Source organism: Lepidothrix coronata, unplaced genomic scaffold (genome assembly GCF_001604755.1).
Source record: "Lepidothrix coronata isolate B3197 unplaced genomic scaffold, Lepidothrix_coronata-1.0 Scaffold2, whole genome shotgun sequence".
NCBI classification, from domain to species: Eukaryota; Metazoa; Chordata; class Aves; order Passeriformes; family Pipridae; genus Lepidothrix; species Lepidothrix coronata.
Window position 1 is genome coordinate 14,784,397 of NW_016690182.1, and position 17,482 is coordinate 14,801,878.

The 17,482-nt window shown below is 46.5% G+C and overlaps 1 protein-coding gene and 1 long non-coding RNA gene across 3 annotated transcripts in view; one reads left to right on the plus strand and one right to left on the minus strand.

Annotated features, from left to right (window-relative positions):
- Window positions 1-4,368: 4,368 nt before the first annotated feature.
- LOC108498660 (ras-like protein family member 11A-like) lies at window positions 4,369-14,475 on the plus strand. The gene is made up of 4 exons (XM_017817634.1): window positions 4,369-5,026; window positions 6,389-6,445; window positions 8,673-8,755; window positions 13,537-14,475. Exons 1-4 carry the CDS (start codon window positions 4,882-4,884, stop codon window positions 14,002-14,004), a joined length of 753 nt encoding a protein of 250 aa, XP_017673123.1. The 5' UTR covers window positions 4,369-4,881; the 3' UTR covers window positions 14,005-14,475.
- Window positions 14,476-14,608: 133 nt separating this feature from the next.
- The window catches only part of LOC108498666, a 35,464-nt gene continuing 32,590 nt past the window's right edge, over window positions 14,609-17,482 (minus strand). For both annotated transcript variants that reach the window (XR_001875256.1, XR_001875266.1), the window contains exon 8: window positions 14,609-14,721. This is a non-coding gene — a long non-coding RNA (uncharacterized LOC108498666). The remainder of the gene's footprint in view (window positions 14,722-17,482) is intronic.

Consider the following 17,482-nt stretch of genomic DNA (forward strand, 5'->3'; position numbering starts at 1 on the left):
TGTTGCCCCAGTGACACTGTGCTGTCCCACACCACGCGTCCTGCTCCAACACAGTCACAAAAAGGCTTTCAGAGCTGGGAATGACAACAGCATCCATTGTAACTCTAGGGGAAAAGGAGTGGAAAATGCTCCTGAGCCACCACACAGCTCTTCCCTCAGCACACACTGAGAGTAAATGCTCCTCAGAGGCTCATCCCTCGTGAAGCCAGGGATGGGGAGGAATATTTGTCATCTGGCTGGTGCACATCTCCAGACTGTGTCCAACCTGGAAGGACCTGGCTCCTATTCCATATTCCTTCTCAAACCATGAACTGAGGGCTGTCCAAATGTGGCTGGAGCTCCCTGCCCACACTCCCAGCAGTGCCAGGACCATTTCCACACCCCAGCCCTGACCTTGTGGGAATATCTGTGGGGAAGGGAGGATGGTTCAGTTTCCAAAGCACAAAGTTTTTTCTGAGGCCAAGATGTTTCCATTCCATTTGAGTCTCTGCCTGCAGCGATGTTCTACTCTGCACACTGTGCTCTCCACGTCATCCCCTCCAGGCTCCCCAGGGAGGGTGTTTAGTAACCTAAAAAACCCCACTCCTTACAAAGGATCCCAAAAGTGAAACAGGACATGTGCTCCTTACAGGGTTGCCATCAACAGCAAGGCACCAAAATTAGGGACAGGAAAAGCAGGAATAGTGGGATCTGTGCAATGTTTAACCACACTGAACTGTATATTTAAATGATCATCTCTCTCACATCCCAAAATAGAATCAAATGTGATTTATCACAGCTGGAGCAGCAGCATCTGAGGACATTTCCTGTCCCCTTGGCCTCAGGATCAGAACAACATGGTGCTGGTTATAATTATGGGGCTAAAAGCACATCAAGTCTGATTCCTCAAGTGCATCCCATCCCTTTCTGTTCCTTTCTTATCTCCTCCTCTTTTACCTTTCCCAGCTTTGAGGGTATTTAGTCACTGGGAGCAAAAAGGTGGTTAAAATAAAATTTTTGTTAAGTACAGTTTGGGCCCCCAGTTTGCAACCAAGAGGGTCAGGCAGAGCTGCAGGGATCAGTGGGCTGGGGGCTGGAATAAATTCAGGAGCAGGGGATGTGAAGACGAGTTTTATCTCAGGATATGCCAAAGCAAGTAGCCATTCCCCAGGACCACATTTACAATTTCTGCCCCCAAAAGAGCCCAGTTTCCCCATTCAAGCCCCACTAACATCAATATACTGTACAAAAGATGAGTTAGAGGCGAATGCAACCGTTACAAATGAATTTTTGGAGGAAAGCTCATTTTTGGCAGTGCTAGGCAGGAGGGAAAGCCTTTTCCCAGTGTTCTGGGATCTTTGCAAGGTTGCTGTGACTCCGCTCATCTCTTACTCCTTTTGTACAATGCACAAGGAAGAATTACAACCAGTTTTAACAGAAACCTGCTATCCCCCTGTGACAAGCACTGTGGTAATGGCAAATATTTTTATTTTTGGAAAGCTTCATCTCTGAAGATGTGTAGGAGGGCCAACAACAATATAAATAGAAAATCTTATAAAAGCAGAGCCAAAAGCAACACAGACCAATAAATAAATCTGTTAAAAATTTGGTGTGAAAGTAACATAATTTCTGTACAACATGCAAAGGCACAAATCTTTGCATGAGCAGCTGAAGGAGTGGTCTGTGAAATCTCCAAATGTTTCCAAAGTCACTCTCAGTTTTGCAAACATTCTCCCTCTAATTTAAGTTATTGTTTTTCCAAGAGAATTTGAATTTAAAACATGGGTTTCTTAGCTAAATATAAGTCCATTGTGCACAAGGAATTAAAATCTCCTTTAAAAACAATTGTTATTTTACATGCCAACAGTTACACAATCTCAAAAAGTGTGAATCCTTCTGCGTGGTTTCACTCGTGAAAAGACTCTTTTGACAATCAAGAAAATCAGATAAGGGTCAGGTCTGAAAACCTCTGGGTTTGATTCTATATTCTGCTTGAATTCTTTCACAATTAGAGGCTAAAAGTTATGAGGAGCTTGAGAATAGATTTAAAACTTTTGGAGAATATGCTGCTTTTTTATGTTTACTCAAAGCCCTTCTCTCTGGACAGATATTTCTGCACCCAGTGGAACAAGCTTTGGGGAGAAACACAAGAAGCCTGGGCTGGTGCACAAGAAATTCAGATTAAACCCCATTGCAAAGGAACTGGAAATCAACTGGTCTGCTTCCAGCAGGCAGCCTACAACTGCTTTCACATTTGTTTAAAGCAACCACAAGCCCTCCCAGCCGCCAAGAGCAGCAGTTCAACATTTCCTGCACCACTGCTCTCACTGCTGCCCCCACACATCTCCTCTCCCGTGTCAGCACAGCATCCATCCCTCCAGCACATGGCAAACAGCTTTCCCAGCCTCCTCACACAGCAGCTGCTCTGCTCCCGTGGTCGTGACTCCTCGTTTTCACATCCCACATCCCAGTTCAGCTTCATTTAAGCACAGTTTACATCCTTTTTCTGCCTTACATTTATCTACACTGAAGCTCACCCTCCAACTCTGTGTGACTGCGACTGACTCCCTTCAGAGGGGTCTTTCTGGAGCTTCTCAGCACTGGCACGACAGTCCAGGAGGACCTGAATTGTTTCAGTTAATCTTGGAGCAACCAGCAGAGGTGTTTTCTTCTAGGAATGTCTTTCACATATGGAATATTCTTTTCTGGCTTTTCTTCCCAGGCTGAAACTCCTGTGGCCACCTAGAAGCTGACAGATATATTGCTGCTCGGTTTTGTAGGAGGACTGTTGTGATGAATCCTTTCATATTACTCACTAACATATGCTTTTAATAGCAAATTGTAACAAAGGTTCCTACATCCTTCCCTTGGCGAGGCAGACAGTGACACACTGCCGCTAATCTCAAATTTATCACATGTCCAGCTCAAGAACACATTTCAAAGGGCCAGATTAATTGACCACAAGATTTTGAGCTTTTTTCCTGTTTCTCCTCTCATTTTGCCTGTTCTTACAAAACTTATGTGAGACTAAAGCAGCCTGGGAAAGAAATTTCCCGGAAAAGATTTTTGTTTTTTTAGTGCTTTAGTGTTTTAAGTCTCTGGAAGCAAATTTACACTGGAAGAGTTGAAAACCATTCCCACAGGAGCCATGTCCCCAAAGGCACGTGATCTGGAGGCTCCCTCCCAGGACCATGAGCTGCGTGGGCCTCCAGACTTTTTTTCCACCTCTTCCTCAGCTGACTGTCATGATGGTCACAGCAACAACACCCTGTGCTTGCACAAATAATGCTGCACAAGTGGTTTTTAGAGGGGAAACAGAACCTTAGAGAAGTGACATGTTCATAAATCTTCAGATTCCTGTGCTGATTTCACTGGACTGCTCTGCCCTGGAGCTGGAGTTTTCTAAGGGCAGTTCACATCCTCTTGGTGTTGGTGTGGAAACTGAGGTCATGGCAGTCCCCAGAGCTTTGGGATGATTTCCCATCCTCTTGTTGTATCTCACCCCCCCCTTGCCCTCCAGACCCTGCTGGGGAGGGCTCAGGCACGTGCTGGGGATGAGGGCAGTGGTGTGGAAGCAGCTGGGCACAGAGAGGCTGTTTGGTGTCTCCAGCCCCTCCACAGTGAGCCCAGCCTACTCCTGCCTGCCAGGAGTGTGCAGAGCACAGGGAAAACCTGCACCTTCAGCTCTCCAGGGGCTGTGGGTGGGTTATCTCTGTTCATATCCACGTGTCCCACACAGCTGGACAGTCCATGGCTCAGCAATCTCTGCAGCTCTGCCTCTCCTGCTTCTTCAGTCCCCTTCAGAGAAGTCTTTCAAAGATTAAATGCTCCAACTACATTTCTGTTCTTTAATTTCCATCTGGTTTATATCTGCAGTTTTGCTTAATCTGGGTCATTCCCTCCCCGGTGTTCTTCCCTTTTTCTTCCCTGCCCGTTATCCCTGGGAGCTGAGAGCTGAAAGCTGATTGTAGCTGCTGTACAGTTACAGGCTCTCATCCCCACAGCCCTCACAGCCCCAGCTGTCCTAAAACTATGCTCACTTTTCCTGTAGAAGTCATTCTTTCTTCACTCCCTCTGTCTGGCTCACCCTTCCTCAGCTTCCCAAGGCTGTCACCAGCCCTAAATTTCCTTTTCCATGTTTGGAGAGGCTGCAGTGTCCCAACCCAATGCTGACCCATGTTCCAGAGGGCCATTAGGACCAACATCATGTATAAACCAGCAGATCAAATGTATCTTGGAGGACACACATGTCAGCTGGGATTTGGGAATAACCCCCAGCTGCCTAAAAACTCGGGGGGGTGTGGGGGGGAAATGTGTTTGTTTTCCTGAAGAGGAGTGTCCCATCAGCGCTCCAAAGGGGCCCAAAGCAGGACACAATAGGACAGGGAGAACAACAGAGCGGGGTTGGAGCCCATTGAAAACGCAAAGGAACTGGACAGGCAGAACCGGGTTATTCAGGGTGGGATTAGAGCAGAGCACGGGGTGACCGTATCGTGACGGCTGGAAAACACAAGAATCTCGTGGTAGCAGAGAGCCAAGGGACAGGCAGCACATCAAACAGGCCGTGGGGAGGGAGGCAGCGCGGGGAGAGCCGGGGATGGAGGCTCAGGCTCCCCGTGCCCGGCTCCAGGAATGTCCCGGTTCCCCTCGTGATTGGCTGCGGGATGGAGGAGTCAGTTTTCACGGGGGCTGATCAGAAAGTTCCCTTTTGCTTTCCAAAGTCTCTGTCTGAGCGGAGCCATCGGGAAGAGGAGGCCGGGCGCTCTCACATTCCTGGAGAAAACTGCTCCGAGGAGATGAGAAGGCTCTTCTCCCCAAGGATACACGGCCAGGAACAGGCGCCGAGGGGCCGCTTTCCTTCTTTTCTCCCCCGGGCCGAGCGCAGCAGCTCTCATTCCTGGCATGCGGCTCATCCCTCAGGATACCATGTCCCAGTATTCCACTAACTTCCTCCTGCTGCCCATCCCGGAGTACCCCGTGGGCGACCTTGTGCCCAACAAGATCATCAAGCTCGTGGTGCTGGGCGGCAGCAGCGTCGGCAAGACAGGTAAGAACTCAGGTGCGTTCCCTGCTTTTCCTGCCAGCGGGAATTCCCAGCTCCTCTGCACCTCATGCAAACCCAGCACCGCAGAATTTGGTGCATCTTGAACATTTGGAGTTGTTATTTTTTAAAGTGAAGTGTCTTTGCTGTCGGGGGGTGTGAGCAGCAGAGGCTGGGGGGGGTGCAGAGCTGGGAGTTTTGTGCTCACAGATGATTCTACCTGGCCTTGTGTAAATTATTGAACCGTGTCTAAATCCCCCCCCCCCCCCCCCCAAAATGGCACCAGTGGCTCTTATCCCCCTGCTGTATTGTGCTATTTTATGCTCTGCAGACAAACAGCAGCGTACAAGAGGTGTCTTTCTGGATTATTCTCCAAAGGAGTGGGAAAGAGAGTAAAATGAGCATTTTTGCTTTTGAATATATGGTTCATGATGTCAGAAATTATTAAGACCAGATCTGATTGATGACATCTGAGGTTCCACAGGATTCAGTAAAATACTTCATTGGACTGGCTTTGAAGCAGCCACATTTCCCTGTTATTTTTAAGTAGTTTGTTGAAGATCATTGCACAGGCAATTTCATCTAAAGGGGCTAAAAGGGTGACCACTGTGAGAAAAAATGATTGGTTTAAATGAAATCTATGATAAGAGTTGTTTGCAGAATAAAGCGTTTTATTTAGCCAGTAGTTAAGTGGTTTTCCAAGTTCTTAGGAATCTACTACAGGAAAGCACTACAGGAATATAAGTTACTGTTCCCATGATGGGATTTTAAGTGTTCTAAAGTATCAAGAAAAAGGAAAATGTTCTAATGTAAAAGCAGCACAGGTTAAGGGGAATAAGAAGGCCCGGGGTGCTGCAGGAGACACAAGTGTGCAGAGCACATGCAGTTTGTTTGCTGGGTGTGATCTGGTCTCACTCCTGGGTTTCAGGAGGGTTTTTAAGACCAGGAAGAACCATCCCATCCATCCCCCTCCCTTCTTGTATGACACAGGACACAAATGTGGTATTTGGACTAGTTGCAGTCCACTGGCTTGTTAGTCCTTTTCTACATTATTTCAGAGCAAAGCACAGATTGTTTTACCTCCAGTCACAAGGAGCCAACCTCTGTGTCCCACCCTGAACAGCCACACTGAACCAAGGGCTCACTTCCAACACAAGCTGTGAAAAGCTCTGGATCAGGTATCACAGCCTGGCCCCAGATCTTCCTCTGTGAGTGTTGAGAGAAGTATTTGCAGAGTAACATGTGAGCAATCCAGAGATTAACTTGGTTTCATATGAGACTAATTCTTCCAGGAAGATGCTACATGTGTTCTGCACAGATTGCTTTTGGTTCCCATTAAGGGCCCATGTTTTTGTCATTGTTTTGCAGCCCTGGTTGTGCGTTTTCTCACCAAGAGATTTATTGGGGACTATGAAGCCAACACTGGTGAGTTTGCTCTCTCCAGCAGGACTGCAGATAGTTTGAAAATAAATCTGCTCTCTGTAGTGCCTGGTGCACATTACAGGAAAGCCAGGCGGTGTTAGATGTCCATAAGGTGCATATTTTCAGTTAATAGCCTCGAGCTATGAAAGCAATAAATCAACGGCTCATTATTTATGACCCCTTCAGCTATTTTTTTCCTACTCGATGGAAAAGGATCAGAGTAAAAGGTTTGCTTGGGCACATACCTATACTAAAACACAGACTCAAGGAACAACTAAACCGTGGAAACCCAACGCTGCTCTCCCTGGAACCCCGGGGAAGCCAAAGCAATTCCAAAGGCTGTAAAATGCAGCTCAGGGGTTTTTCTGTGCATTCCCTTTTTTCAGAGGCTGTTATGACCAGGGAGACTTCCAAACTGAAGCCTTCTTTCCCTCAGATAAGCAAAGTGACCATTCATTCCTTGTTTAATGCCGGCACCTCAGAGGGTATGTTCCTGTTTCATTCACAGCCTCTGTTCCAAGGAATGCTGACTGATTTGGCTGGTTTTGTAGGATGGATCACATCCCCTGAGCTCATTCCTACTGGCACATCCAGCTCACAGTGTTTGGGTAAAGGTGGACAGGATTCCAAGCAGCAATTGGTTCACTTTGGAGGTGCCTGCAGAACTCAGGATGAGGAGCAGGAAAGAGGGAGCAGTACACGACACCTTTGATCTCTGCCTGTGTGATAAAATACAATGTGAAAGCTCCTCCTGACGGCTCCCCCTCGCTGACCCCGGGTAACCCTGATGCTTGGCTGCACTGGTTCTCTTCCTGTTCCGTCATCCCTTCCCGGGGAGGTTGTACATCAAGTCAGACTCGAGCTGTGCAGTGGATTCCTGCCAAAGCCATTGCTGGGAACCACATGCTTTCCTCATTAAGCTCCCAGGCCAACGGCCATGCTGGAGAAGAGCTAAATGTGCCAGAAAGAAGAAACAGGTGGCAGTGGATTTGGGATCACTCAGCCATGTTCTCCTTCCTCTGGAGAACCTGCTCTTTGGTCACAACAGGAATAACATGTTGGCTGCTCGTGGTTCCCATAAAACAGTGCCATCTTTTCAGCTTAATATCTGACCTGTTTAAAAAGCCCAAAATGAATCCCACAAGGGCTAGATTCCCTCACAGTCTGTATTAAAACACTTTGCATTCAGGTGCTAAATTCTCTTGTATTGTACATGTTTCTATGGGCTCAGATTCTTTGCCACTGGAATAAACCCACTTGTTTCCTTGAAACAAAGATGATTTTCAGAAGCATTATTGTCACTGGCTGACCTCCCTGTTAATCTGAACTGCTGCCTCTCCAGCAGCTGGGGTTCCTCTGTGTTGGAGCTGCAGCACATTGTTCTAGAGGCAGCAGTGACTATTGTATTTGGAGCAGACAGAAGGGCTGTACACCCCAGCTGTGCAGAAAGCACTTCTTCACATATCCACATGACTTGTGCTAAGTTCTAAAGAAAAATCATGATGACATCAACCTCTGAAGTTGTTCTTGTCACAACCACAGGTATTTCAGAAGATCAAGATTTAGATTTTCATTGTCACTTAACTCCCACTCCAGTAACAAAATTAAGTTTCAGGCCAGACTAGTGATGGTTTTGTTAGAGCTAGATCAGTCCTGGATGGTCTGAACTGGCACTTGGCCCTGAACATGTGTCATCCAGATTAACTAGAGGTCAGGTTCAAAGCGTCCAGTCTTTGGGGATTTCAACCAAACTCTGCTAAAATCATGCAAATCCCAAAGAGTATCTGAGTGGTTTGGATACAGTCACTCACTGTCCCAAACCAGAATGCTTTTCTTTTTTAAAGACATCCAGAAAAATGCAGTAGGAAACAGCTCATTCCTCTTACAGACAACATCTAGATATCTTGGTTTGAGATGGAATATAAATGCAGTTCACATTTTATAAAGTGAATAATAGGGGGTGAAACCTGACTGGGATTTATGCCCCCACTTGGAGTATTTAATTCAGTATAAAGAGCCTCTTTCCCAGCCCCCATCCTGGCTGTCCATCCAAAACATCCCCCCCAGTAAATACCCCCCCCCACTGAGCCAACAACAACCACTGCCGGGCCATTCCTTCCCCATGGGCAGCTACATATCCCACAAAATTCTACCTTCCAACAGTTCCCTTTTGCCTTTCTGTGCTCTTTTCTCCTCCAGTCCCGGACTCACCATCTTCCTTTCCCTCCAGGTGCTCTGTATTCCAGGAAGTTCACCATAGATGGGGAGCAGATCTCTCTACAGGTGCAGGACACTCCCTTTGTCTCACTGGAGGTAAAACATCTGCTCAGTGCTTTTCCACACAGTTGTTGTCTCATGGTTGCTCCATCTCTAAGTGACTCCACCTAGCAGCAGGAAAATACCTTGGCCTAAACCCAGGACTCGTGGGGGTACCTTAAGCCCCACCTAATAGCCCTTGAGTGGTTAAATCAGGTTCCTTTAAGAGTAAGTCAAAATTAACCCATATCTGTTTCAAACACATTAGTACATCCCAAGATTAAACAGCAGGAAAATCATAATCTTGGGAAATCATAACTCCTTGGTTGTTTTATTTCCTGTCAAATGGTTTCTGTCCCCACATGGCAGAAAACTCACCTGCCCAGAGGCCCAGCTGGCTCAGCTCAGACCTTGTTACACACCCAAAGTCTCTCTTATATAGAAAAGTTTCCCTTTCCAAGGGGAGAGGCCTCATAGCAGTTGTCATTTCCAGTGCTTTTTCACTTGCTTTGTGTTTAATTAATTCCTTATTTTTAAGGTGTTGGCATTTATCTACACCACTCTATCAGTGTTTTAGATATTCTGTTGGACTCAAGGATCTTAGAAGTCTTTTCCAACATTAATAATTCTATGATATTCTAGATTTCATATTTCACTAGGAACCTATTTCTAGAAATGTTTTTCCAAGCAGGATTTAAGATTAAGATGTCTTTCCTGAAGACCTGCTTCACACGCAGAACAGGAGGATGAAAATAGGGTCAAAGCAGCAGGAAATGCAGTGAAATTTGGTTTTACATGAATAGTGGAAATCTTACGAGAGCAATAATTCCTATAGAATAGCCGAGATGTCATGATAAAATCAGGTCTTCTCTTTTCGCCATCAAGCCTAGGTGTGGCCTTAACCTCAGTCTAAACTTAGACTTGGCCAAACACGTCTGGATGGGAACAGCACCTTCTCTCCTCCTCTTTCAGGCCACCCTGGACAGCTCTGTACACTTGTTTGACCCGCCCAGCCCCAGGGGTGCATTTCTGGGCTGGAGAATGCTCCAGCCTGGGTTTGCAGGACGGGACAAGCAAAGCTCCCCCAGCCTCAGTTCCCATTTCCAACTTCTCCCATGACTGGAAGCAGATTAAGTGGAAAGCTTTGATGAGGTTCCACACTCTGCTGCCTCCGGGGGACACAGAGGGAAGAGAGGAGCCCTCATTTGCTCTGGACACTAAAAAGCAAACAAAAGCTGCTGTGGAAGTGCTCCAGATATTCAAGTGGGACTTCACAGCACACAGGCCCTTTGCCAGCTTGCTAAGGCAGGACCTGCAAAAAGGAGCTGCGGGTGGGGATTAGGCACAACTGGTGCTGCCTAATGAGCCCTTCACCCAGGGAATCCCCTCTCCCTTCTATCCTAGGGAGAAAAGAGGGAGTGGAATGATTTAATTCCCTCCTTCAGACCACATATATGTTATTTTCTAGTTCTCTTCTAATTAAGGCTGTGCCTATAGTTCAGTGACTCTACCCAGAGCTCCACAAAATTCCATCTTGCCAACAGCTGAGGTTCCTCAGTCAGACACGATTTTAACTTAGGAAGGAGTTTCACTTTCTTTGTCCCAGTCAAAGGTCTCACTGTCCCAACAGTTCCCACAGACACCTGTATCTTATAAAAGCCTGTGTGTGTGTGTGCATCAAATGGTGCATCTGAAATAATTGAAGGCACTGTTCCCTAACAGGACTGGTTAAGACTGAGAATAGGTTGAGGTTTTTGTTAAAATCCTTAGGGAAAAGAGTTTCTTGCACTCTGCAGGCTGAGTACAGTGTTCCAGGAGGAAGTCATGTGGAATCCCTCGGGATTCAAGCCACCAGAAATGTTAATGTTTAAGAAAGAAACAGAAGCAAGCAGATAACTGGCTTTGTTGGGTGATTCATTGCTGGTCTATACATGGCAAACGGCTGTGTGTGCTTCAAAACCCATTCTGGAGCAGAGATTTCCATTTAAAAAGTAGCCCGTTAGCCTTTGATTTTCCCGAATAAAGCATTCCGCTGGGGACTCTGCATCCCTCTCCCTCCCGGGTGGGCCCTGCTGGGGTAACTGAGCATTTCTGCTCATTAGGGCTCCCTGAGCGTTCACCTTCTCCAAACGCATTTCCAAACGCTTGCCAGCGCAATTAGCGCTTTTTATTTCTGCCGTGAAAGGAGTTCGGTGGTGAAAAGAAGCTTCCAGGCCGTGGAGGGTGGTTAATTATCCCCACGCTGGAGACAGCCCAGACACCAACTGCGCAAATTGCCCTTCTTCCCACAGCCTGCCCCGGCCCGGCCGGGCTGCACCTCATTGACCTCCCGGCAGGGCTGCGAGGAGGGTCCTGCACTCCGCGGGCAGCTCTGCTGGGCTGAGGGGCTCGGGGGGAGTGAGGAGGGCGTTTGTTACACGGTTTCACAGGATTTACCTCGCTGAGCTGGCAAGGGCAGGGAACGGCAAGGTGTGATGAGCCAGTGTCTCTGTGGGCAATCCTGAAATATTCCCAAAGAGCAGTCCGTTGGCAGAACTCCTGATGGAAGTTGTAAGGCTAATTTATACTCTGAGCCTTCAGAAATTCTGCTTCCTTCTTCCCACAGAAGAACTTGTCAGTAGTTCTTTTTTTACTGTCTGATCTGTCATGAAAGAACTGATTATTTTTACTCCTCCTTTTCTACCTCTGCTTCCTGAAGATGGGCTTTATAATCCATATTTAGGTGCCTAAATAAAAGCGATCTCTTTGGGGTGGTTGCTGAGCACATGCAAATTCTGTTAAAATGGGTGTGAATGGCAGATACTTATTTTGTAGATAATGGAGCATATGCTCTAATAGTTGATGAAAATTTCTCGAGTGGAATTTAGCAACAATAATAAAAGTTTGAGCTCTGTATTTATGGTGTTGAACTCACCCCAAAATACCCCTAATTCCTACCAGGTTCATCAAGAGCCGAATACAGAATATTCTTGGTGCCTTGTTGGATATGAAAGCAATGCCAGAGTTCCAGAAATCCTGTAATATTGACAGGAATGTCAGTCCTTACACACCCAGCAGGCCAGCAGTGGCTGCAGCAGGGATCTCCCTGGGTGGGTCACAGCCAGCAGGGATAACAAAGGGCAGAGGATTAGCTGGAAATAGCTTCATCTTGAAAAGTGAGCTGATCTGTTTTCAAGCCCTGCAGTGTCTCGTTCAGCTTTATGTTCCCAGTGCTGGGCATTGTTGTGGCTGTGTGAGTAGGATGGGGATGGGCTGAGCAAATGTGTGACCAGCAAAAAATAATATGAACCCATCGCCGCTCTGCAAACCAGCAAGGAGATTTCACCTCCTTTCCAGTTCCTGGGATTGGTTCTTCATAAAAAATTGCTTTTTCAAATGCCTTTGACTGTCTGGAGATGGGCAAGGCAGGAAAACCCCTCAGGCTTCACCAGACAGAGTTAGTGAGAACCTCTGTCCATGGAGACTGAATAAAGGATTGGAAAACACCCTAAAATACACCTTGAGGGACAACTGTGTGCCAAGCCTGCTGAATTTTATAATGCCCTTTGTGTGCCCAGGACAGTTTTATCCACAACATCAACGTGAGTTTCTGATGGATTTGGTACCGTGGAACACAGAGCAAACTTTCCAACAGCAGTATTTTGGTTGTTCTCTTCTTTTCAACCAATTTTTCTCTGACCCCTCTCCACTCTACCTTACTGCTGACCTGCAGTATGTTCACAGAATTGTGAGAAATATCTCTAATTAAAACTTCCAAAGACGGCCAAATAACATGAAAGAAAGACCTTTAATTTCAGCGCGCTGGGTGCCTCAACCTCGTGACCAGGTCCAAGCACACCTGACTGGGAGGGGACAAGCCTTTTTAAGGTCTCTTGAAAACTACCCCCTCGCACCTCCCACACCAGGCTCTGCTCACCTCTTCCTCAAAAGGCAATCCTTGCCTTTTGGTGCGGTTCACTGCTTGTTCCCATCCACCTGTCAGGTTGTTTCCCTGCCCCTGGCCGCACGGTCCCCTGGCAGTGACCCAATGGTCTCACTGCCTTACATGCTTTCCAATTCACCTTCCTACTAGACCAGTAAGCAAAACAGTGAGTCAGCAGTAGTAACAGTGACCAGAACCACCAGAAAAATCAGAACAGCAAACAAGGCAGTAAGCAGCAGTCAGTAACAGTGACCAGAACAACATGCAACCCACCAGCTCCTGACCACAAAATGGCTCTTCAATCTCCCCAAATAACCTCCAGGTATCTCAACATGAGGTAACCATGGAAATCCCTGCTTGTAATAAAACCATCTTATTTATTTTTCACAGAATCACAGAATTACAGAATTATTGAGGTTGGAAAAGGCTCTGAGATCATCGAGTCCATCCTGTGCCCCATCCCCACCTTGTCCCCCAGCTCAGAGCAACATCCAGTCCTTCCTTGGACACCTCCAGGGGTGGGGACTCCACCACCTCCCTGGGCAGTGCCTGCCAATGCCTGACCACCCTTTCTGTGAAGAAATTCCTCCTGATGTCCAACCTGACCCTCCCCTGGCACAGCCCTTGTCCTGTCCCTCGTTCCCTGGGAGCAGAGCCCAAACCCCACCCCCCCCGACTCCCTCCTCCTGTCAGGGAATTTGCAGAGCCAGAGGGTCCCCCCTGAGCCTCCTTTTCTCCAGGCTGAGCCCCCTGGCCCGGTGTGACTGGGGTGTCCCCTGTCCCTGGTATGTTGGGAGAAGTTTCTGCCAGTGCAATGACCAACAGCCTCACCCCAACCCCACGCTCCAGTCCCGCGGCACGCCGTGGCTCTCTCTGCTCCCTGTTTTCCTAACATCCCGCTCTTGCTTTGGCACAGGATGACACCGACAGCATCTGCTGCCAGGAGCAGATAAACCGCTCCATCTACTGGGCCGACGGCTTCGTGTTCGTGTACTCCATCACGGACTACGAGAGCTACCGCGTGCTGCGCCCGCTGCACCAGCACATCCGCAGGATCCACCCCAACGCCAACATTCCCCTGCTGCTCGTGGCCAACAAGGGCGACCTGCTGCGGGCCAGGCAGGTGTCCTCCACGGAGGGGCTGCAGCTGGCCGGGGAGCTGGGGGGCACTTACCACGAGGTGTCGGCCCGGGAGAACTGCGAGGGTGTGCACGAGGCCTTCCAGCAGCTGTGCCAGGAGCTCAGCAGGATCATCGGCAGCTGCAACGGAGAGAAACGCCGCGGCCTCCACCTCGTCCGGCCCAAGTCCCCCAACATGCAGGACCTGAAGAGACGCTTGAAACAGGCCCTGACCTCCAAAGGGAAATCTGCCACCGCGCTCTGAGGGAGCCACAGCAATTGTTTTCCCCAGAAAGGCGACGAGCTGTAACAATTTAGGTTGTGTGATAGGCTCTTCCACTTGGTCTTCACATCTTCCTATAAAGTCTGAGCTGGTTCTGCAAAGGAACCTACAGAACTTACTGGGTCTGCAGAGGAACTCACAGAATTTGCTCTTTGAGACAAGAATTTGCAAACTGCGATTTTTAAAAATAGGTTTTGTTCCCAGTTATTTCCATTTTGAAAAGGACATAGTCAAATAGTTTAGTCTTCAAAAGTGGATTTCATTAATAAAAGTAATTAAATCCTGCTTCTCTTGGGGATGGTGGTGTTCCCAAACACAGGCAATGAACTGCAGCAGGGCACGAGGAGAACAACGTGAGCTGTACTGAGCAAGCAAAAGGTACCAGATTTGTTTGGTCACAAGAGTGGAAAATAAAGGCAAAAAGTCAATGAAGAGCATAAATAGCGAAAAGTAGTAACTGAAAGGTTTTAAATGGCGGTTTAGAAAGTGTTCTTAGAAACTTAGGGAGAGATTTGTTCAAATGCAAGCTTCAGCCTTACACGGTCTCTTCAAAGGGAGCTTTTATATCACTATTTTTCCAGGTTATTTTTCTTTAAAAGCATTTTGACTGTTTCTGAAAATGATTATTTGGGCAAAATAGGTCCTTGGAGCAGCATTTTGTAGGCAGTTTCTCACACTTCTCATTCTTTTGAAGGTTTCCTACATGGCAACAAGAGAGGGACAAATAGATCAGAGTGGTTTAAAATCTGCCCAAAACCAGACTGTATTGATCAAGAGCAAGGAGGTCACCCAAAACTACTGAACTTTTTTTTCCCAAGCTAGTTAGACTTCAAGTTCAAGATGCTGTTTTAAAGAAACAAGGCCTTCATGTGAAGTATGTTTAAATCATTAGTTTTGGGGGCTTTTTTGAAGATGAAAATGTTTTATGATGCCTGAAATTTTTGACTTCGTGAATTCCTGATTTTGTTGTTTTCCTGAAGACCAGACCTCCCTGGGTTCCTCAGAGAGCATCCGGATCATATTAACACACACTTCAGTGGCAGTGCCTCAGTTGTGTCCCAGCATTCCAAGGATTTGAAGCTATATCCCGTGAGCTGCCCTGGTTTATGAGTCCAGTAACAACAACATGAACTTCCATAATTCTGTTCTCAGTGAGAGGGGTTGGACCAGGTAAAATTCATGATGCAACAACCCTTCCTTCAAACAGACCCATGTGAGCAACTCACAGGACCGTGAAGTGAAGCTCAGTGATTTATTCTCAGAGACACAGAAGGGAACCCCCAGGTTTGATGGATATACAAAACCACTCCCAGCTGCAGTTTCAGCTGGAAATACTGAGCTAAATCAACCTTCTACTCATCCTGAGCAGCACAAATGTAAATTGAATCTGATGAGGATTTGTGGAGCCCAGGACTTGAAAATGTATTTTGTATCTGTTGTGTCCCCACATTAGACAACTCCGCTCACCTGGATTGCCTTTATCTAGAGCTCACTTTCTGGTTTATTTATTGTTCTCCACAGCTGGGCATTGAGAATGTCTTGTGTTCTGATTAATTTTAAATTCTTTTATTCCCACAAATGACCTGCACCTGTTTTTAAATTCAGTTTCAAGTGGTGGTAGGAGGAGAAATGGAAAGTTCAATCACCCAGATGGGGTCTCCAAGGATGTCAGGGGATTTCTACTTTGGCTAACGGTTAATTAACAGTCTGATGTTTGAGCAGTGTCATTAGTCATCACAGGCACTTCAGAATGGTATTTATGACAGAGAATTTCAATGTTTTAAGTTACTGATAGCACAGCTCAGATATTGAATCTAAAGATTCAATAGCTCAAATATTGAACCCAAAGATTCAATATCATGAAACAGCAGTTTGTCAGAGACATACAAACCGAAGTATTTTTCTACTGGAAAAATGATCACCAATTTTGAATGGCAATTAAATATTTTGCCATCCCAGGGCTGTATAACAAGGGCTAAATGTGCTGAAGACAATTTGCTGGCATTTGTTTTCATAAAAGCCTAAGAGGTTTTGGTGCTCCAGCCTGTGAGATTTGTTTGTAACTCACTCCTTCAGCTCTGATCCTTTCTTATTTGGGAAGAAAGTTCATCCAATTTCAAACCTGTCAAAGTTTTATTTTCATTAGTGATTAATAAAACCATGCAAGGTCTTTTCTGAGTAGTGGATAAAATGGCTCCTATATGTCTCACATCTTTAAATATTCCTTGTTTACACTAGACTAAAATATATTGGTTTCCCTTCTTGCAATCTCAGACACCCTGCTTTGGAAGCACACACAAATATTCCTTACATAAGTAAGTATTCCCACATTCCTGTGGGGAAAAAATGCTACATTTTAGCTAAAGCAAAAAAATATTGAAACACTTAAGTCTTCTCTTAAATACTAACATGTGGCAAACATTTATTCTGCTACAGAAACTTCCGTGTTTCCTTTGTTTGACCAGCAATACAAATCCTGGAGTGGCTTTGACACTGGTTCTAAGCCAGGGTGTACCATCTCCAGAAGGCAATAAAGCTCAGTATTTATTTTGGGGGGCAGTACTTGAGCCCCAGAACATCCCAGTGCCACTGAAGGCAATGGCAGCAGGAAAAGCAGGGAGACAAGAATGCTATGGAATGAAGTGCCTAAAAATAATCATGTAAAAGATCAAAGTTTAGTCATGTAGAACCTGATCCTGAATTAGAAACTTCAGGCTGCCAGGGAAAAACATGTATTCACTGAAGGTTTAAATTAACCCGAGAGAGAGAGAGAAGGTACTTGACATAAAGTCAAAAGAGGAAAGGAAAAACAGATTTGGGAGTGTGGGGTGTTTTTCAGATATCAAAGAAAATTCTCTTCTCAGTTACATTGATTCAGTCCAGATTAACCCCACTGGCGGCAAGAGCTGGAGAATTTCTTTTTTTAAATTTTTTTCCTCCATCCGTCATCATTCTCCTGAGCACTTTAAACCTTCAGCACCGTCTGGTTTTCAAGATGCTTTACAGCTGGGTTTGCTTGGGCACAAAGCAGCCGTGACTTGCCCCAAGGTTACACAGCTGAGCAAGCACTTGAGAGGAGCTCAAACCCTGTGTCCTTTGTAATTAATTCTCAACCCTTTACAGCAGCTGCCAGGCCATGCACCTCCCTCCAGGTATGCACAGAGCATAGAGAGTTGTGTTACCCAAGGATGTAATTAAAAGTTGGGAGAAGTGATGGAAACGACAGGCTGTGGTAGGACCTGACTGAGCTGAAGGCTGGCACTGAGCAGTTACAGCAACCCTGGGAGTTATTGAGGGGATTTGGAAATGGTTATTTTCTGCCCTGTCGCTGACAGTTGCATTTCTCACACGTTTCCAGTGGTTCCCCACGGAAATACAGTGGGACCTGGGAGATGGGAAAGTCAGGCTCTATTCTTAACTTTTGCTGTGACTTGCCTGCTGCTCTTGGCCAGATCTCTTC